At 41.0% G+C, this 23,239-nt stretch overlaps 1 protein-coding gene and 1 long non-coding RNA gene across 3 annotated transcripts in view; one reads left to right on the top strand and one right to left on the bottom strand.

Annotated features, from left to right (window-relative positions):
- Positions 1–656: 656 nt before the first annotated feature.
- Positions 657–2,032, bottom strand: LOC106562937 (uncharacterized). Its single transcript, XR_001319146.2, has 5 exons — positions 1,519–2,032; positions 1,357–1,393; positions 1,241–1,266; positions 1,079–1,148; positions 657–977 (listed from the first exon to the last, which is right to left on the bottom strand). It is a non-coding gene; the product is annotated as an uncharacterized lncRNA (long non-coding RNA).
- A 176-nt stretch (positions 2,033–2,208) lies between these two features.
- LOC106562935 (electrogenic sodium bicarbonate cotransporter 1) overlaps positions 2,209–23,239 on the top strand; it is a 69,267-nt gene continuing 48,236 nt past the window's right edge. The window contains exon 1 of one of the 2 annotated variants that reach the window (XM_045689855.1): positions 2,209–2,594. In XM_045689855.1, the coding sequence (XP_045545811.1) occupies positions 2,575–2,594 (20 nt within the window). In that variant the 5' untranslated portion in view covers positions 2,209–2,574. The remainder of the gene's footprint in view (positions 2,595–23,239) is intronic. The other variant, XM_045689854.1, reaches the window with a different exon arrangement.

Raw genomic sequence — 23,239 nt, 5'->3', positions numbered from 1 at the left:
GCCCCTTTTCTAAAAACATTTCATTAAATAACAAAAAAATTGTAAACTGTAGCATTTCCCTTTATTGTTTATTCGTCTAAGCATGACCTTCATTCACATACCCATGTTTTTCCAAACATTGCTTTTTTGTGTCAGCAATTAGACATTGTTCTTATGGGGGGCTAATTACCCCAGTAGCCTACCTGTAAAATATACCTTTCATGTGCATAAAAACACAGAGTGTACAAAATATTAAGAACACCTGCTCTTTCCATGACATAGACTGACCAGGTGAAAGCTGTGATCTCTTATTGATGTCACTTGTTAAATCCATTTCAATCAGTGTAGATGTAGGAGAGAAGACATGGATTGAGTATGTGTGCCATTCAGAGGGTGAATGTGCAAGACAAAAGATTTAAGTGCCTTTGAACGGGGTATGGCAGTAGGTGCCAGGCACACCGGTTTGTCCAGAACTGCAACGCTGCTGGGTTGTTCACATTCAACAGTTTCCCGTGTGTATCAAGAATGGTCCACCACCCAAAGGACATTGAGCCAACTTGACACAACTGGAAGCATTGAAGTCAACATGGGCCAGCATCCCTGTGGAACGCTTTCGACACCTTGTAGAGTCCATGCCCCAACGAATTGAGGCTGTTCTGAGGGCAAACTGGGGGTTGCAACTCAATATTAGAAAGGTGTTCCTAATATTTGGTACACTCAGTGTATAGATGAGCTTTGAGAGCAGGCAGTTTAAAGGTCCCATTTGGTGCAATAACACAATCTTTTAGTTTTCAATGTTTATTATGATTTTAGTGGCAAAGCAGAATTCTAAAATCTAAATATGAGGTAAACTCCCAACAAAGCCCCAAGTCCAATGGATATATCCTCTGGGGTGTTGATGTCCTCTGTAGGCTATCCATAGCCAGAATGATTTTGCAGTGCATGGTGATCACATAGGTTTCCTGTTATAGTCATCAGAGGTATAAGGAGGGTGAAGTCTGTAAATACAAAAAATTACAGAACAGTATTCATACCTTGGTTTTTGTGGTAAATATGAATCAAAAAACGTCACATTTGACAACGGTTTTCATACACATACCTTGTTTATAATGTAGGGGCCTCTGGGATCTTCATTGAAGAGGTCAGGGAGGAGGAAGATGGCTGCTGTCCTATAAGATTTTAGAGAAACCATTGATTACAATGAGATGACACTTGTGATCTGCATAACATTATGAGACAAACTAATAACAATTGTACATACCTTTGTGTGCCTCCTTGTCCGTATACCTGCAGACACAGACAGACACAAATAAGTTAGCAGTAGTCATCTGCGCCCAATGCGGGTAAATCCTTTAACATATTCTTACATATTCTTACCTTTTTGTTGATTGACAGCCATTGAGTTGTCCATTTTCTTGTTTAGAAATAATTTTTCATAGGAGAGTGTCAAACAACACAGCCATTTGCACAAATATGAAAAGATAGATGGTATCATCATAAAACATTATGAATTTAGATCATTCAAGGGAGAACCCTTACCTCTACTTGAGGAGAGCTTTCAATTTTTCAGTTAAGTGCCTGCACCTGCTGTCTTCTCAAATTCAAATCCACATTTTTCTGTTGGGCATCGAGGAACTAAAGGGGTTCCTCAATGAACCCAATCTCCTATGGGGTTCTTGGAATAACTTTTTTGGGGACAATTTTCAGTGCCAAGAACTCGAAGGTTCTTTGAAGAACTTTGATGATCTTATAAGAACCCTTGTTGAAACCCTAATTTTGCAAGAACCTTAACCTAGCGGGCAAAACCTGGTTGAAAAGACGTCAGTATGACATCATTCAATGATGTCTTAATCTAGTCACAAACTGGTTGACTAAAGACGTTTTTTTTAAACTAATTTTTACTGACATGAATATGACATATTTTTCTGACAACCATAAGGCCAGCTGGTCATAATTCTGACCACTATGTTATGCGCTATATTACCTACTAGTCAGGTTCTTCGAGGCATTGTGAGACTCTTAAAGAACCCCTGTTAGTGTAGAAAGTAAACAGGTACAAGTCAGTTTCACCTTGAATTTTTTCTACACCGTGCTGCTGACATTAATTATTTCTCCGACTTTTTTTCTTCTTACCTCTACCTCCCACTTGTGGCGTGACGTTGAAAGAGGGATGGAACTTTAAAAATTGAAAAAGACACTCCGCGCTCGGAGAGCTTCTTCAGACGCGCGCAGCGAAATACACAACGATCGCGAAAACTCGAATGCTGTGATAGAATATATCGCGGTATGAATAATCTGAAACTCGGTTTCTATATAGTTTGTAGAACCGACGAAATAACATTGATTACTGCCAGATAGTTTCACTTTAAGCATTTCTAGACGATATTAGGCTACTCCTCTTGGAGATTAATAGGCTACTTCTCAAAAACGGGAGAGTTGTTCTATGGAGTGAGACCCGTGTTGCAAAGTTATTTCGTTGTTTGAAACTCATCAACAACTTTCTTGATTTTATTGAACAAGAGAACTTGGGAAGTCGGCTTCAGCGCGCCTCTGGAGTCATCCCTGACTAAAAGCTGGACATAAAACTCCGGCAGAATGAGCACGGATAAAAACAAGTGAGTATTAACCAGTTTTAAATCTGAAAATAATAATTTTACAATGACCATAGCCTATCCAAAATTGGGACTTGAATTGTCCACTATATAGTGGGGCTGTTGATGTCTGCTGGGGCTGGGCATGTTGCGCTTCAAATATTGCCCCAGTCAGAAGTGGGGTCATTTATTTTCACGTTACTATTGAGTAGCAGATGTTCCTAATACTACGACTTGGATAGAGTTCCTATTTCAACATACGCTATATCCATTTTTCTGTAATCTAAGCGTAATTACGCATAGACCTTTTGTCGCCAAAAGTGTTCCATCATGGAAAATCTTTCTATCATTGCATTGAATCTGGCATGGCATTGTGCACCTTTTGAGAAATCTATTTTAAAAGCAGGTGGAAACTACTTAAAGTGTAAATTACAACACCTTTCGAGGAAGGATGTTCAGCTTTGTGGTAAAGAGAATTAACAACGTGTTAACTATTTAGCACCCTACATTTGCTCAATTCTCAGTAGCTAACGGATCTAATAGGCTAAGCAAATGAGGTCTGGATAAGCCGCCTGTTACGGTTGCTTCTTCGAGACGGCTTGAGAGGACACGGTAATCTTTTTTCCCGAGATCCTGTCACAATCAATTAGATTGGACGCGTCTAAAAAAAACACTAGAGCCAAGTGTTCTCGCTCGTCGGTGTAAAATAATCCATGAATACAAACATGTCTGTATATAAAACAACACCACAAAGCATGCGGCACTAATCCTTCAACACCTCTTATAACTCTCCTTCAGTCTGTGTGGCCTCTGTTGTAAAGCATACCCAACCAATTGTGCTTGCTTCTCAGGAACATGCAACCACGTGGAAAGTTTGACTGTTTGGGTTGTCTAGGTTGTTACACTCCACTCATTCTCCTCATATCTAATCCTCCAGATGGCATTGTACTATTTTGCGCAGTTATTTGTACAGAGTATGTAATCCATTCATTCTGTAGATTTATTCTGGTTTATGTCAGAAGCAGTAACTGGGGGGGACAGTAACTTGAGGGGGGGGGGTCAAATGCATTGAAAAAGAGAGCAGAGAGAACCTTTGGATATATTTGATCTCCTTCTGAATAATTTCCACACACATTCAATGTGCATTCATTGCTTCATAGTTTAACGAGGAAACACTTTTTTAAAGTTCTGGCCACACCTTTAATCTGAAGTTGCCCACTAAGAACCTTTACAAAAAGAATTGATTCCTCGTTCTTTGTTCTTTGTCTATGTTCGTCATCTATTTACTGTCTATCTGTGTATTGTTTCCTCTTGTTTCTGCTTTAGAGAACACATACAGGAAACCAGTGATAGACACTTCACAGACTGCATGGCACATGCTGGTTAGATTTCGAAAACATCTCTTACTTCCTTGTTCTTTTCTTTCACATGGCGTCACACCTTTACAGGTATTGTTAGACAAAATTCCAAAGTGACTTAAGACTTAAAAGTGCACAGTCACTAGGAAAGATACAGCCACTGTTTACACAATCCTTTAGAGCCGATAGCAAGTTTCCCAAAGATCATTTTCCAAGCACACTGCAAAAACAGCCACCTTAACATGTGCGAGAGCTAGGGAAGCGCGGGTGGGGAAAGTACTTCACCCTGAACCAGGGATGAAGGCCTATGCCTTGACTAAGCAGGTAAGCGTGAATGCAAAGTTGAATGCCAATCAAACAAGACTACAAAGAACCACACATGCCCAGACCAAGCATACCCTTCAAAGGACACAACAGTGTGTTGCTAGCCCTGAGAAGCTAGCTCTCTGTCACTATATTTCTGTTATTAGCCTTGTAACTAGCTTTGTGCCAACACTGTATTAAGGTTAAACCCCCAGTCAGAGGCTAGGCTTAAGGACCTTCTTCAGGGTGGAGGACCTGACCAGGAACAGTGTGGTGGGATTGGGATTTAATGAGTCATGCTGTAAGGAGCCTGGGTCCAGGGATGATTTCTGAATCCTATGGCTCTGGCCTGCTGATCCCACATCCTCACGCACTGACACACTAATCTGGGCTAGCCCAAGAGAGAGGTCACCTATATGCTGAGAGGTATAGTTAGCAAGAGGTCTGTTGGTAGTAGATAAGATAAGATTGTACTTTAACACTCTGTGGTGAAATACGTCCTTGGTGGAGAGATTTTGCCCTCTGGTGTATCAACAGCCTATTCAGATTGAAGAGAGTTGAAGCAGAGGTTTCGCAATGAGATTTTAATTTGCACAATATGTACATCAACTTTTCTTTTTACATAAACAACAGAAAGGCATGTGCCGAGAGAGGGTTCGGGGCTTGGCGACTAAACATTCTTGCTCCGCAGCTAAAATTGAAAGTCATCTCCCCTTCCGACCTTGACTTTTCCTAAATAAATCAATTTAACACACTGACTTTAGAATTTTGATATCACAGAGTTTTTGTTATAAGCAGTTTTATGAGGACATGTCATTTTCCCCCCTGCCCTTCCTTCACCCAACAGATAGCTACCGATCTGACGATGTCCCATCGAAATTACACCTAATTTATATTGAAACTAATTTCACACATGTAATAATAGATGTAGCCTAAAGAAATGATTCAATTGACAATAGTCTGATGGGTGACAATATTATCAATTGTCTTCTGAATGAAGAGACTGATGAACAGTGCCGTGTGTAATTGACAAAGAGGGGAACAGAACATCAAGGGGTAATAAATCCTGGGCTGAAAAATAAAAGTGTCAATGTATGCCGATGACTCAAGTTTCCTCTTAAGTCTGCAATCTGGATCCCTGCACGGTCTCATTGAAGATCTAGATTACTTCTCTTGCCCCTCTGGACTAAAACCAGATTATGATTAGTGTACCATATTATGTATTGGATCATTAAAATACACAACTTTTACTTTACCATGTAGTTTACCAATAAAATGGGCTGATGGTGAAGTAGGCATATTTGGTATTCATATCCCTAAAGATATAAGTTAATTCACCCCAACAAATTTCCATAGAAAGTTAGCAAAAATAGATAAGATTCTTCAACCATAGAAAAGTAAATACCTGTCAAACTATCAGCCTTTCTTAAACAAGCCATACAAAGCTACTTACAATAAATCATTTATATTCCAGAAAAGGCAGAACACATATTACAACAAATATTATGTTTAAACTGAAATGTACTGATTGATAAAAAAAAAATATTCATGAAAAAAAGGTAATATAGTCATGAATTATATTATGAATAGGAATGGTGGAGTTATGTCATACATGCAGCTATTCAAAGTTATAAACAACTGATTGCAACATTACCGCAAAAATGGAGGAGGCAAGTGAAAGGGAAAGAAGTTAGGGAACTTGTTTGTCTGCCATATATTAAAGACCAAAATTGTCTGAAATACACTGAACAAAAATATAAAACGCAACATGCAAAGTGCTGGTGCGATGCTTTTTGAGATGAAATAAAAGATCCAAGAAATATTCCATACGCAAAAAAAAGCTTATTTCTCTCATTCTGTGCACAAATTTGTTCACATCCCTCTTAGTGAGCATTTATCCTTTGCCAAGATAATCCGTCCACCTCACAGGTGTGGCAAATCAAGAAGCTGATTAAACAGCATGATCATTACACAGGTGCACCTTGTGTTGGCCACTCTAAAATGTGCAGTTTTGTCACACAACACAATGCCTCAGATGTCTCAAGTTTTGAGGGAGTGTGCAAATGGCATGCTGACTGCAGGAATGTCCACCAGGGCTGTTGCCATAGAATTGAACGTTCATTTCTCTGCCATAAGCCGCCTCCAACGTAGTTTTAGAGAATTTTGCATTACGTCCAACCGGACTCACAACCGCATACCACGTGTATAAAACCAAGGAACCGAGCATACCAAAAAGCGACTTTTATTCCTAAAATATGTCGGAAACAGCAGATTCTAAGGTTTCTAAAACACCTACATTTGCCAAACAGCTCTCAACATTGATTGGATGGGCTATATTTAAACATATTTTTCTTTTTGTATAACCGCAATTCCATGCATTCCACACCTGAGCACTCGCAGCAGCATATAGGCTAGTGATCACAGACGGCAGACAAATAATATAATAAAGTGTAAAATATGCAAATACATTGCTCTGCTATTAAGATTCTTTACAATAAGAGAATTACGTTTGAAGAGACAATTCTGTTTACATCCGACTGCTCAGAGAGGGTGGACTCGGGCAAGTTCGACCGCGACCTCCGGAGGTGGTGCACGAGAATTTCGCAGATTTACATTACAGTAAATTGTCTAGTCGCTGGTAATTTTTGATACCTCTCTTGAATCTATCGTAGAGTAAAAACTTTCTTAATCATGTGTAAACCTAATATAATTTACCCAGACTCAGGCAGTTATATGAATGAGGAAGACATAATGTGTGTTTGTGATTGACTAGCTACATAGCAGTCGAGTCGGACTGTGCAGAATCACTGGTCTATAAATCACCATGCAGCCCAAATAGCTACTCATTATGTGATCCCGATGAGCTATTCTGCTCCTCTTGCCTTGCTCAAACTGATCTCCTCAAACATTGGATCTTAGGAAGACATACTATCTCCTAATAATGAGGTGAGTGACTAGCAAAACCGTTGTATGGAATGAAGCCAGTCCTGAAGAGAGAAGCCAGCTTTGCTGACCTTACACCTGACACAAAAATCAGCTCAACACCGAGGCGTGAAAAATAGTGTTAGGCCAAATGCCCCAGTGGTAACCTCTTGTATACTGCTGTTGCCCTATGTACATGGAGACCAGAAACACTACATACCATGAGGCTGGTATAGAGAAATAGAGTATAGAATATTGTGTCACTAATAGTGTGGAAAAAAAGATATCCTGAAGATATTTTTCACCCCCTGGTGTGTGTACGTCTAGCCCTGCGCCCCTGTTGTGGGTTTACCTCAGGTCCTGTGCTGTGCATTCCTCATAAGGCCCTCAATTTCAGAAACCTCATCAAGGGCTGATTAACTGGCTTCTATCCTGGGCGGCGTATGGGGCCCCTAGTGTGGTAGGAGCGTTATCCACCCTCATCCATCCCCAGCATTGAGCCTGCAACATGACCCTGCTTTCTTTCTCTCTCTCTCTCGCTCTCCCCCTCTTCCCCTTTTGGGCAAGGCTAGAATGAAGGCCCTATCACTCTGTTACTTGACCTGGCTGCACACCCCCTCCCTGGCCTCACCCCTTCACCCCCTCTGAAGGCTAACCTGGTAAAAGCTACGCTAAATTCTACGTGAGTGGATCGGCTAAAGGCTTTGTCCCCGTCTGTCTGTAAGATCATAGACTGAAAAGGGCACTATCAGCCAGTACTTCCATATCACGTTTCTGATGTCCTTCCAATATGCTATATTACAACAATGTAATACTAAGGCTTTATAAAATAATGAAAGTAAGCCACTGTAAACTTCATTCACTCTTCACTTTTTCCATGGAAATTGGCAAAATAATTAGCAGTTGCAACTTACAAATACAGAGCTTGGGACTATAACGTTCAATCTGAATTTTTGTCAACTTGAGTTATTGACACAGCCTTGTTCTGTTCAATGTTCTCTACTTTATATAGTACTCTAAATACCCAAATTCATGTTCTTAAATTCAAAAGGATAGTAGATAAAAAAAATTAAAAAAAAATAGCTGACACCATTCAGGCAGAGGTAATTGTAAAGCTGGCTAATTTAACTCTCTAAATATTGAGAACTTGAATTATGCCAGCCTTACAATTACCTCTGCCTGTTTGGCTGTCTGTGTCTCAGAAACCCTCTTAAACCACCAACCAGAACTCCCTACTCCTTTTAGTTAATATGAATAGGGATGACCTCTGACCCTGTACACCCCAAAGCTCACTCTCCCTATGTGCCTGCAGCTGTCCGCACAGACATTTCTCTCTGTCCTTGAACAGAACTTCAGAGCCTCAGAGGAAGAGCTGGCCTTGTCATATCACCAATGAGACCTCAGGGATTTGAGAGATTGACTGGCTGACTTACTGACTGGCTGGCTGACTGAAGCTATGGCCGGCTCTGACAAATATGAGATGATTCTCTGTAGCTGTTCGCCTCGAAGGCACGTAGTATCTTGGAGGGATTGACTGAGGCCATGGCCTGCCCTCTGTGTGACAGATATGACTCTGTAACTGTTCACACCAGGAAGGCACGTAGGCTGTCCTGGAAAGACAGAAGAAGATGAACCAAGAAGATAATTGTGAGAGATGGAGTATAGTACAACACCCCACCATTTCAATCCCTCCTTTACCTCACAAAGAAACACAATGAAACTCAAGGCTGCTTTGATCCTGCTCAAAACACAACTCTGTGGTAACTAAACCTTTTCCCATTCTTTCCTCCATTCTTTCCTTTAAGAATGAAAAACCAAAGGAGGGTACATGAGAGTCTGAGTCCAAGCTTTGTCAGAGCATGGCAGGATGGCCTAATGCCAGGCCCCCAGGCCATGCCTCTCCCCTGTGTGTTTGATGTTGGGAGCTTTGCTTCAACTTTATGCTTATGGCCTGACCCCAATCATATCTGAAGGCCAGATAATGGAGTGATAAGGCTGTCCCTCCGCTGGGGAAATGCAGATGAGCTGCTAGCTGGTGCTATCTATCTCAGGAACAAGTTGTATCCTTCCTGTCTTTGTTTATTATTTCTTTTTCAAACTGTGTAGCAGTGTTATTCCAGCCCGGGGCAGTGAAAAGGGAGAAAATAAACATTTGCTAGCCTACCTTGCTGTCCAAGGTGCTCGAATTAAGGAAGTTAAATGTGAAATACCACATTTATCTTCAGTAAAAATCACCTGTTGAATATTTGTCTACAGGACTATATTATATATTATTGATAAGTTAACATATATTACTTTTTAAATCTAAGGACAGTGAGAAAGGGGGATGGTCACAGTTCTGACCTTATCCTGTTCATGATCTGTATTGAAAACTGGAGTGCCTAATTACCCATATGTTGGGTAGATTTAAGAAGTATAGCTTACAATAGGTACTGTAGGTATGTTCAGTATGTATAGCTGCTGCCATCAAACCACAGATGAACAACACACCCTCTCCAGTACCCTCAAATGGTACAACCCCACTGGTGAACCCGGAAACCATGTGGAAGCAAACTGCTAATCCCCTTTACCAACGCCTTCACTCATCACTCTTCCACAAGGCCGGAACCACTGACTGACTGTCGAAAAGGAGAACCTACAAGACCGATTGTCGGTCTGCACAGTACGGGGCCATTTATTCGCCGTTCGTTCGCTTGCTGTCAGCGCGGTGTGCTATGGGGACCATCTGCCGTTGGCGACTGACGGCCGTAATTTCCCCCCCGTTTCTACACGTAGAGTCGGTTTGCATTTGGTTTACAAATTACGATGGCACTCTGTTCAGAGATGCTAAATGCTCTCGGGCCGGCAGACGCTTGACAATCCTACCGTTCTGTCCGTGCCTTAATCTGTCTGTTTATGTTAGCATAAAAAGGGGGGAGAGAGAATAAGAAGGGGAACAGAGACATGAAAAGAGAGATAACAAGAAGGGGAACAGAGACATGAAAAGAGAGATAATAAGAAGGGGAACAGAGACATGAAAAGAGAGATAACAAGAAGGGGAACAGAGACATGAAAAGAGAGATAATAAGAAGGGGAACAGAGACATGAAAAGAGAGATAACAAGAAGGGGAACAGAGACATGAAAAGAGAGATAATAAGAAGGGGAACAGAGACATGAAAGAGAGATAATAAGAAGGGGAACAGAGACATGAAAAGAGAGATAATAAGAAGGGGAACAGAGACATGAAAAGAGAGATAACAAGAAGGGGAACAGAGACATGAAAAGAGAGATAACAAGAAGGGGAACAGAGACATGAAAAGAGAGATAACAAGAAGGGGAACAGAGACATGAAAAGAGAGATAACAAGAAGGGGAACAGAGACATGAAAAGAGAGATAACAAGAAGGGGAACAGAGACATGAAAAGAGAGATAACAAGAAGGGGAACAGAGACATGAAAAGAGAGATAATAAGAAGGGGAACAGAGACATGAAAAGAGAGATAATAAGAAGGGGGGGTAGAGAGATGGAAAATGAGTGAACTCTCTCTACTGATGTGACCCAAGTCTACAGGTTAAGAACATTGTGCAGGTATGTAGAATACCAAGTGTGCTATGTGCTGGGGGTGCGACCCTAGCCCCTGTATCTTCTGTCAGATAGACACTCTAAGCCACGTGTCAAACTCGTTCCACGGAGGGCCGAGGGTCTGCGGGTTTTTGCTACACCCTTGTACTTGATTGATGAATTAAGGTCACTGATTAGCAAGGAACTCCCCTCATCTGGTTGTCTAGGTCTTAATTGAAAGGAAAAAACAAAAACCAGCAGACACTATGCTCTCCATGGAATGAGTTTGACACCCCTGCTCTAAGCGGTTGATTCACTGTGAACATTTTAACCCGAGAGTAACGAGGAAAACTGTAGTATAATGTGGTTTCTGCAGGATAGATAGGAATGATAATACAATTAGAATTGTACAAGGATTCATCAACACAGTAGTGTGACATAGTAGTACAATGGTAATAAGCTGGGATATTCATAAACATAGTGGTAAAAATACGCATTATAATATGAAGAAATGTACACACAAACATATTGGTAAACATTATAGGGAATACGCATACATCATATGTTGATGGAATATACATAAGTAATGCAAACAATAACGAGTTGTTAGGACCTCTCCGGGAGGTCATGAAGTGGCTGCCTAAAGGGGTCAGGACGTTGTGTCATGGTCCCCTGGAGGCTTTGTTTAGTTCCCGGTTAGTTTCAGGGACATCCCAGAGGATGTTTTTAGGACGTCCCCGGGATAAACCGGGAACTGGACAAAACCTCCAGGGGACCAGGACACAACGTTCCAAGAACGTTCAGGGGACCTTCAGGGGACCATGACAAACCTGTAACGATAAAAAGATCCCCCAGAGAACGTTCCCTTGGGACCATTGATGGGAACTACACAAAGGTCTCTCAGAGAACATACCCTTGGGACCATCATGCAACGTTCTTAGAACGTTCTCAGAACGTCAATGGGATAACGTCGTGCTGAAACCCTTAAGGTAACTAATGGGAACATTGCCGAATGTCCTCAGGATGTCTCCTGTTTCCTGGGATATTAGCTGTAATATAAACTGCGTGGGAGAACAATGTAACACTTTAAATGGCTGACTACCATGAAGACGACGGAAGGGGTAGAACAGCGAACAACAACCTGTTGTAACCAGTGGTGAAAGTAGATTGAGAAGTCATGTGATTGATACTTCGAAGGAAGATGGCGGAAAATGTATGTTTAAAACTGTTGGCGAGTCGATTGAAGATGAAAGCACAGAGGGTGAGAATGAGTGGTGAAAAAGAAAGGAAACATGAGAAGTACATTTATGGTGGTAATAGGACTGTGGCGGTCATGAAATTTAGTCAGCCGGTGATTGTCAAGTAAATAACTGCAGGTCTCACGGTAATTGAACGTTAATTAACATAAACACATTTAGCATCTCCTGGTTTCCACGCACAGCCTACAAGCCACTGATGCAGGACTTTGGAACATCTACATTTAAAAAAAGTCCCATAAATCTATTTAATATAGCCTACACCTTCACAATAAATCCATTATTTACTTTAGACAGGTCTAAAGAAACATGATATGAAGAAAATGTAGTATTTTTCAGAAGAACAGAATAGCATACTGAGTTTTGCTTATGTTAGGTCCTGATCTGGCTATGCCAAATGACTGTGGGCTACACTAGTTCATTTAGCAGACAAGATTTGCTTAGAATTCCGTGGCATTTTATAGTATGAAGAATACAATTGAACATAGCTATTCTGTGCTATTCTGTGTTATTCTGTGCGGCTATTCTGTGTTATGCGGTTAACAAAGATTCATGTCCTCCTATATTCCGAGGTGCAGATTGAAGATGTTGGAAGAACTGTCCACATTTACTTTTCTACAAGATGAGTAGGCCTAACGTACAGCAAAACCACTAGCCTATGTCAATCTACTTTCTCCCACAGTAAAAAAAGTTGATCTATTCTATTCTGTGCGAGAAACTCTTGCCCTGCGTTTGTAAGCCAGTTAGGCTCTACACCCGTTGTAAAGCAGATTCATTTGCTTAATTTGAAAAAGTTATTTGTTCACTTTAGTTTTAAAACTTATCAAAACATATAGGCCTATGGACTAGGCTACATGAGGTGTGATACTAACCTTATTAAAACATATAGGCCTATGGACTAGGCTACATGAGGTGTGATACTAACCTTATCAAAACATATAGGCCTATGGACTAGGCTACATGAGGTGTGATACTAACCTTATTAAAACATATAGGCCTATGGACTAGGCTACATGAGGTGTGATACTAACCTTATTAAAACATATAGGCCTATGGACTAGGCTACATGAGGTGTGATACTAACCTTATTAAAACATATAGGCCTATGGACTAGGCTACATGAGGTGTGATACTAACCTTATTAAAACATATAGGCCTATGGACTAGGCTACATGAGGTGTGATACTAACCTTATTAAAACATATAGGCCTATGGACTAGGCTACATGAGGTGTGATACTAACCTTATCAAAACATATAGGCCTATGGACTAGGCTACATGAGGTGTGATACTAACCTTATTAAAACATATAGGCCTATGGACTAGGCTACATGAGGTGTGATACTAACCTTATTAAAACATATAGGCCTATGGACTAGGCTACATGAGGTGTGATACTAACCTTATTAAAACATATAGGCCTATGGACTAGGCTACATGAGGTGTGATACTAACCTTATTAAAACATATAGGCCTATGGACTAGGCTACATGAGGTGTGATACTAACCTTATTAAAACATATAGGCCTATGGACTAGGCTACATGAGGTGTGATACTAACCTTATTAAAACATATAGGCCTATGGACTAGGCTACATGAGGTGTGATACTAACCTTATTAAAACATATAGGCCTATGGACTAGGCTACATGAGGTGTGATACTAACCTTATTAAAACATATAGGCCTATGGACTAGGCTACATGAGGTGTGATACTAACCTTATTAAAACATATAGGCCTATGGACTAGGCTACATGAGGTGTGATACTAACCTTATTAAAACATATAGGCCTATGGACTAGGCTACATGAGGTGTGATACTAACCTTATTAAAACATATAGGCCTATGGACTAGGCTACATGAGGTGTGATACTAACCTTATTAAAACATATAGGCCTATGGACTAGGCTACATGAGGTGTGATACTAACCTTATCAAAACATATAGGCCTATGGACTAGGCTACATGAGGTGTGATACTAACCTTATCAAAACATATAGGCCTATGGACTAGGCTACATGAGGTGTGATACTAACCTTATCAAAACATATAGGCCTATGGACTAGGCTACATGAGGTGTGATACTAACCTTATCAAAACATATAGGCCTATGGACTAGGCTACATGAGGTGTGATACTAACCTTATTAAAACATATAGGCCTATGGACTAGGCTACATGAGGTGTGATACTAACCTTATTAAAACATATAGGCCTATGGACTAGGCTACATGAGGTGTGATACTAACCTTATTAAAACATATAGGCCTATGGACTAGGCTACATGAGGTGTGATACTAACCTTATTAAAACATATAGGCCTATGGACTAGGCTACATGAGGTGTGATACTAACCTTATTAAAACATATAGGCCTATGGACTAGGCTACATGAGGTGTGATACTAACCTTATTAAAACATATAGGCCTATGGACTAGGCTACATGAGGTGTGATACTAACCTTATTAAAACATATAGGCCTATGGACTAGGCTACATGAGGTGTGATACTAACCTTATTAAAACATATAGGCCTATGGACTAGGCTACATGAGGTGTGATACTAACCTTATTAAAACATATAGGCCTATGGACTAGGCTACATGAGGTGTGATACTAACCTTATTAAAACATATAGGCCTATGGACTAGGCTACATGAGGTGTGATACTAACCTTATTAAAACATATAGGCCTATGGACTAGGCTACATGAGGTGTGATACTAACCTTATTAAAACATATAGGCCTATGGACTAGGCTACATGAGGTGTGATACTAACCTTATTAAAACATATAGGCCTATGGACTAGGCTACATGAGGTGTGATACTAACCTTATCAAAACATATAGGCCTATGGACTAGGCTACATGAGGTGTGATACTAACCTTATCAAAACATATAGGCCTATGGACTAGGCTACATGAGGTGTGATACTAACCTTATCAAAACATATAGGCCTATGGACTAGGCTACATGAGGTGTGATACTAACCTTATCAAAACATATAGGCCTATGGACTAGGCTACATGAGGTGTGATACTAACCTTATTAAAACATATAGGCCTATGGACTAGGCTACATGAGGTGTGATACTAACCTTATTAAAACATATAGGCCTATGGACTAGGCTACATGAGGTGTGATACTAACCTTATTAAAACATATAGGCCTATGGACTAGGCTACATGAGGTGTGATACTAACCTTATTAAAACATATAGGCCTATGGACTAGGCTACATGAGGTGTGATACTAACCTTATTAAAACATATAGGCCTATGGACTAGGCTACATGAGGTGTGATACTAACCTTATTAAAACATATAGGCCTATGGACTAGGCTACATGAGGTGTGATACTAACCTTATTAAAACATATAGGCCTATGGACTAGGCTACATGAGGTGTGATACTAACCTTATTAAAACATATAGGCCTATGGACTAGGCTACATGAGGTGTGATACTAACCTTATTAAAACATATAGGCCTATGGACTAGGCTACATGAGGTGTGATACTAACCTTATTAAAACATATAGGCCTATGGACTAGGCTACATGAGGTGTGATACTAACCTTATTAAAACATATAGGCCTATGGACTAGGCTACATGAGGTGTGATACTAACCTTATTAAAACATATAGGCCTATGGACTAGGCTACATGAGGTGTGATACTAACCTTATTAAAACATATAGGCCTATGGACTAGGCTACATGAGGTGTGATACTAACCTTATTAAAACATATAGGCCTATGGACTAGGCTACATGAGGTGTGATACTAACCTTATCAAAACATATAGGCCTATGGACTAGGCTACATGAGGTGTGATACTGACCTTATTAAAACATATAGGCCTATGGACTAGGCTACATGAGGTGTGATACTGACCTTATTAAAACATATAGGCCTATGGACTAGGCTACATGAGGTGTGATACAGACCTTATTAAAACATATAGGCCTATGGACTAGGCTACATGAGGTGTGATACTAACCTTATTAAAACATATAGGCCTATGGACTAGGCTACATGAGGTGTGATACTAACCTTATTAAAACATATAGGCCTATGGACTAGGCTACATGAGGTGTGATACTAACCTTATTAAAACATATAGGCCTATGGACTAGGCTACATGAGGTGTGATACTAACCTTATTAAAACATATAGGCCTATGGACTAGGCTACATGAGGTGTGATACTAACCTTATTAAAACATATAGGCCTATGGACTAGGCTACATGAGGTGTGATACTGACCTTATTAAAACATATAGGCCTATGGACTAGGCTACATGAGGTGTGATACTAACCTTATTAAAACATATAGGCCTATGGACTAGGCTACATGAGGTGTGATACTAACCTTATTAAAACATATAGGCCTATGGACTAGGCTACATGAGGTGTGCGATTTGAAAAAGTCAACAACAACAAAAAAGGCATGCCCTATTTTTTGCCTTAGTGCCCACAAGCTGGGCATCATTCACAAGGGATAATATATCATTCACAAGGGATAGGCTAATATTGTCACCCATCAGACTATTCTTGGTTTAATCTTGTCTTTACATATACTAAATAATATATGTGTAACATTTATTTTGATTTAGAATGGACCATTATCATGCACCTGTATCAAAACAGAGGCAGGGAAGAAAAATACACGTCATCTATGCACTTAAATGGCGAATGGAGGATGCTTTACCCGGGTTCATTTTTATGCCAGCCAAGTAGGCTATACTCCTGTTGTAAAGAGAAGCAATGTGCTTAATATTAGGAAAGGTGAGAAATAAGTATAATAGGCCTAGCCTATAGATAGCTGATGGGATCCTCCTCTTTTTAACAGAGCCCATCAAAACTCTGTTTTCTCACGCAATTGCATAGCCTATAGAAATGCTGCGCAACATGAGCTCATGGGCTCTCATGAGTAGTGCTGAGTACCAGGCAGTTTGGTAGGCTGCTAATGACCATCAGCAGCATCAGAGCCTGGAGAAGCCTAATGACTAAACAGTCACGTGGAATTTGACTGCCGTCATGACGCGTGACTGCCGTTGTGGTGGTAATACGGTCGCCGTAACAGCCATAGATGGAAAGTAGGATTTTTCTGGGGTCGGAGTGAGAGTTTTAGACCAATGTAACCTGGGAGATCCGTAAATGTCATGGATGCGTTGGGTGAAGTGGCATCCGCAGAGCAGTAGAGGCGTGCATTGTGCCTCAAGGAGATATATGAGTGGAATGTTTTGTGGATGGATCTTCAAAACAGAGTGCCTATCAAGAGGGTTATCTCTGGGGTGGGACATAAAGTGTGTGCAGATGAAATACCTGAGGAAGTAGGTGGATTGGTTCGTGCCCGTCGACTGACCCGTATGGTTGATAGACTGAAGAAATTCACTTCATCCATACTTTTGTTATTTCATGTAATGTTAGGCTATTCGTGCACAAACCCCTTCAGTGCCATAAATGCAAAAGTTTTGGACGTGTGTCAAGTGTATGCAATTGGGAAGAGTATCGAATGCCAGTGGAGGTTAGATGCTGCAATTGTGGTGGCAAACACGCTCCAGAGGTGGCGAGAATAAGGGCTGTCCAGCATGTCTCCTATCTGCAGGGCAGTGAGAAGAGTGGAAGGAGCTGGTGGTGTTGAAGACGCAATGTTTTTGGGCCTGCACTAGTGAATTTATCTCGGCAATCAATGGATCCTCATATATTACATGTGAAAAAGGTGGACTTTGTATCATTTATTACTATGGTCATAAACTGCACAGCACAAAAGAAGAAATCATTGTGAGTGCAGCAGAACGCTTTTTTGGACTCTGAGTTTACAGCCGAGGCATTGCAAGAAATCCTGTAAAAGGATGTTCTACCATCACAGGCCCCTAAGCCTGTGTAGGGATGTGACTTGAATTGGAATGTGACTGAAGGAGTGGGATGTTGTTTATATATCTATTTTCGTATTTTGTTGGATGTCGTTTTTTTTTCCCTTTCCTACAATGGATATTTTTTCTATAGTATACCACCCGTACAGTAGGTGGCGGCATCCACCTCTAACGATTGTTTTACGGACCTCCATAATACCGAAGAAGAAGAAGAAGAAGAAGAAGAAGAAGAAGAAGAAGAAGAAGAAGAAGAAGAAGAAGAAGAAGAAGAAGAAGAAGAAGAAGAAGAAGAAGAAGAAGAAGAAGAAGAAGAAGAAGAAGAAGAAGAAGAAGAAGAAGAAGAAGAAGAAGAAGAAGAAGAAGAAGAAGAAGAAGAAGAAGAAGAAGAAGAAGAAGAAGAAGAAGAAGAAGAAGAAGAAGAAGAAGAAGACGGAAAGTAGATTGACATTCTTACCGGTACGGAACCTACTATGTGTGCACGGAACATTTTTGTATGGGTCTAATCATAGGATTATACAGGACCTTATAGTGCCTTCGGAAAGTATTCAGACCCCTTGACTTTTTCCACATTTTGTTAGGCCTTATTCAAAAACTGATGAAATCTTTCCCCCTCTAATCAATTCATTTATTTTTTTTAAACAACTGAAATATCACATTTACATAAGCATTCAGACCCGTTTACTCAGTAGTTTGTTGAAGTGACAATTGGCAGCGATTACAGCCTCGAGTCTTCTTGCGTTTGATGCTACAAGCTTGGCACACCTGTATTTGGGTAGTTTCTCCCATTCTTCTCTGCAGATCCTCTCAAGCTCTGTCAGGTTGGATGGGGAGCATTGCTGCAAAGCTATTTTCAGGTCTCTCCAGAGATGTTCGATCGGGTACAAGTCCAGGCTCTGGCTGGGCCACTCAAGGACATTCAGAGACTTGTCCCGGAGCCACTCTTGTGTTGTCTTGGCTGTGTGCTTAGTGTCATTGTCCTGTTGGAAAGTGAACCTTCGCCCCCCCAGTCTGAGGTCTTGAGCGCTCTGGAGCAGGTTTCCTCAAGGATCTCTCTGTATTTTGCTCCGTTCATCTTTCCCTCGATCCTGACTAGTCTCCCAGTCCCTGCTGCTGAAAAACATCCCCACAGCATGATGCTGCCACCACCATGCTTCACCGTAGGTATGGTGCCAGGTTTCCTCCAGACGTGATGCTTGGCATTAAGACCAAATACTTCAATCTTGGTTTCATCAGACCAGAGAATCTTGTTTCTGAGAGTCTTTAGGTGCCTTTTGGCAAACTCCAAGTGGGCTGTCATGTGCCTTTTACTGAGTAGTGGCTTCTGACTGGCCAATGCTGCAGAAATGTTTTGGTACGCTTCCCCAGATCTGTTCCTCATCACAATTCTGTCTTGGAGTTCTACGGACAATTCCTTCAACCTCATAGCTTGGTTTTTGCTCTGACATGCACTGTCAACTGTTGGAACTTATATAGACAGGTGTGTGCCTTTCCAAATCATATCCAATCAATTGAATTTATTTATAACATTAGGAGGATTACTTACATAGGCATAAATGCACACAGAACTAGAAAAGAACACAGATAAATGTTTGTGAGGGACAGCTGTAGCTGTAAGTGACCACTGCCTTTGGTGATGAGCTGGAAACTGGATGGAGAGAATTGTGTGCAGACTCTCTCACCGGGGTGACCTCACACTCCAGCTCGTGTCTGAGGGAGCAGGGAGTTCTTCACAATATGGAAATATTTGACTATCTCCTTCCTGCTCCTCTCCCTGTGTTGTGCCGTCTTGTTCTGACTGAGACCGGCTCTCCATGTGGTCTAAACATCTGGTCTCTAGTCACCTAAGCTGGCTGATCTTTGCTGGACTGGAGGAGCCACATTCCTAGCCCTCCCTGCTCCAAGAAGAGCCGGCTGGCTGGGGGATCAGGGGAGATTTTGTAAGCCATGTAGCCCCACAAAGTGATCCGACTCTGGGACAGGGAACTGAACATGAGCCCTTACTTCCTCATACACCAGATACTTACCTGTCCTGCAGGAGGCTTTTAGCACAGACTATTTTGTTCTCTCTACTACAACTGGCACGTTTGAAGCAGGTGTATGGTCATTGTCAGGCGTACGACTAAAGGCAAAATACACAATTAGACCTACATACCAGTATACACACATAGGAAACATATTAGCATGGACACAGATAAAGGACAGGACATGCATGCATGCACATGCTCAAATGGTTTAACACTGTGTAACAAGTGTGTTGAAATCCTGCTCAGAAAATGCTAATCATTACTTTTCCAGCCTGGGAGATCGGAGCACACATGCTGGTATGAGCAGTGCCGCACACTCTCTCATAGACACCATGCTGTGCTGGTCAGTCATGGGAACGTGAAAGAGCATCTGACCAATGCAATGGAGTTGCATTGTGTCTCGAGACCCGAAGAGTTACTATCCAACAACGAGAACATAAAACTTTGCTCTATGACGTGAGGTTCATGCCAGGTTCAGTGACGTCCCATGAAAAAGATGAGCAATAGAGACTCAATGGGAGGAATAATGATGTTCTATCTCTCCATTGTAGTAGCAGGATCTGCCCTCTATCACACTAACTGTTTGACAGGTCTGAATAATAAAGGAAATAATTAGTTAGTCTGACGATGCACAACTGTGTGTGTGTGTGTGTGTGTGTGTGTGTGTGTGTGTGTGTGTGTGTGTGTGTGTGTGTGTGTGTGTGTGTGTGTGTGTGTGTGTGTGTGTGTGTGTGTGTGAATGCGGTTGGTACAGTAGAAGTGGGAGAGGTTAGCGATCGCAAGAGTACTTCGCCGTTGAATGAACAGCAGAAGATTTGACTCTTTCTATTCCTTCTATGCACTTTTTGCTCCTAGTATGAACAAATGAGCATAAGCAAGTTTTCAGATCCTTTACACGGCATCTAATGAGCCGTTCTACTATTCACTTGTTAATCAATCTGCTCGTGTTCTTTTTTCTTCTCTGCACGCATTTGGATACGCAATAGACGGTAGGTGGTGTGATCATACTATACATTTCACAACAGAGTTCATAACAGTCTTGATGTAAATAAACATTGAGCCTTTGATCTAGTAACTTGTCTCTTAGCGCAGGTAGCTGCAGTAAAGAAGCTTTGTGTGTGTGTGTGTGTGTGTGTGTGTGTGTGTGTGTGTGTGTGTGTCTATTCCCCTGTTCAACTAGTGTTCTAAGTAAAGCTAGGCTAATCCCAACAGCCAGGGCAGATCATTGTAAGAAGCCAGCTGGAGGGGTAAGGCATGTGTGTCACCCTCATAACCACAGGAGTCTCTGCTCAGAGGAGCCTCTGATGTTAGGTTAATGACACACATCCTGCTCTCACTGCTACAGGCTCTGGATTGATCTAATAATCTAATAATAAATAAATCATAATGATAATAATGTATATGCTATTTAGCGGATGCTTTTATCCAAAGCGACTTAGTCATGCATGCGTATATACATATGGGTGGTGTTTCCTAACCCTGTCCTCAAGACACCCTGACCCAGCCTTTTCACATATCTTACCTGATTCAGGTCAACTAGTCAACTTATCAGCAAGCCTTTGATAAGTTGAATCAGGCGGACTCGTGTTGGAAATTAACAAATGTGGAGTGGCTGCTGGTGGCCAGGAGGATGGGTTTGGGAAACAGTGATGTGTGGTCTATTCCCCTTGTTCTACAAGTGTTCTAGGTCTATTCCCCTGTTCTACAAGTGTTCTAGGTCTATTCCCCTGTTCTACAAGTGTTCTAGGTCTATTCCCCTGCTCTACTAGTGTTCTAGGTCTATTCCCCTGCTCTACAAGTGTTCTAGTTCTATTCCCCTGTTCTACAAGCATTCTAGTTCTATTCCCCTGTTCTACTAGTGTTCTAGTTATATTCCCCTGTTCTACTAGTGTTCTAGTTATATTCCCCTGTTCTACTAGTGTTCTAGTTATATTCCCCTGTTCTACAAGTGTTCTAGTTATATTCCCCTGTTCTACAAGTGTTGTAGTTATATTCCCCTGTTCTACAAGTTTTGTAGGTCAATTCCCCTGTTCAACAAGTTTTGTAGGTCGATTCCCCTGTTCTACAAGTGTTCTAGGTCGATTCCCCTGTTCTACAAGTTTTGTAGTTATATTCCCCTGTTCTACAAGTGTTCTAGTTATATTCCCCTGTTCAACTAGTGTTCTAGTTATATTCCCCTGTTCTACAAGTGTTCTAGTTCTATTCCCCGGTTCTACTAGTGTTCTAGTTATATTCCCCTGTTCTAGAAGTGTTCTAGTTATATTCCCGTTCTACAAGTGTTCTAGTTATATTCCCCTGTTCTACTAGTGTTCTAGTTATATTCCCCTGTTCTACTAGTGTTCTAGGTTGATTCCCCTGTTCTACTAGTGTTCTAGTTATATTCCCCTGTTCTAGAAGTGTTCTAGTTATATTCCCCTGTTCTACTAGTGTTCTAGGTTGATTCCCCTGTTCTACTAGTGTTCTAGTTATATTCCCCTGTTCAACTAGTGTTCTAGTTATATTTCCCTGTTCTAGTTATATTCCCCTGTTCTAGAAGTGTTTCAGTTATATTCCCCTGTTCTACTAGTGTTCTAGTTATGCTCCCCTGTTCTACAAGTGTTCTAGTTATGTTCCCCTGTTCTACTGTTCTACTAGTGTTCTAGTCATGTTCCCCTGTTCAACTAGTGTTCTAGTTATGTTCCCCTGTTCTACTAGTGTTCTAGTTATGTTCCCCTGTTCTACAAGTGTTCTAGTTATATTCCCCTGTTCAACTAGTGTTCTACTTATATTCCCCGGTTCTACAAGTGTTCTAGGTTGATTCCCCGGTTCTACTAGTGTTCTAGTTATATTCCCCTGTTCTACTAGTGTTCTAGTTATATTCCCCTGTTCTAGTTATATTCCCCTGTTCTAGAAGTGTTTCAGTTATATTCCCCTGTTCTACTAGTGTTCTAGTTATATTCCCCTGTTCTACAAATGTTTCAGTTATATTCCCCTGTTCTAGAAGTGTTTCAGTTATATTCCCCTGTTCTACAAGTGTTTCAGTTATATTCCCCTGTTCTACAAGTGTTTCAGTTATATTCCCCTGTTCTACTAGTGTTCTAGTTATATTCCCCTGTTCTACAAGTGTTTCAGTTATATTCCCCTGTTCTACTAGTGTTCTAGTTATGTTCCCCTGTTCTACTGTTCTACTAGTGTTCTAGTCATGTTCCCCTGTTCAACTAGTGTTCTAGTTATGTTCCCCTGTTCTACTAGTGTTCTAGTTATGTTCCCCTGTTCTACTAGTGTTCTAGGTCGATGCCCCTGTTCTACAAGTTTTGTAGTTGTATTCCCCTGTTCTACAAGTGTTCTAGTTATATTCCCCTGTTCAACTAGTGTTCTACTTATATTCCCCGGTTCTACAAGTGTTCTA

Source organism: Salmo salar, chromosome ssa11 (genome assembly GCF_905237065.1).
Source record: "Salmo salar chromosome ssa11, Ssal_v3.1, whole genome shotgun sequence".
Taxonomy (NCBI): domain Eukaryota; kingdom Metazoa; phylum Chordata; class Actinopteri; order Salmoniformes; family Salmonidae; genus Salmo; species Salmo salar.
Note: the sequence above shows the minus strand (reverse complement) of the source record. Positions and strands in the feature narration are given on the sequence as shown.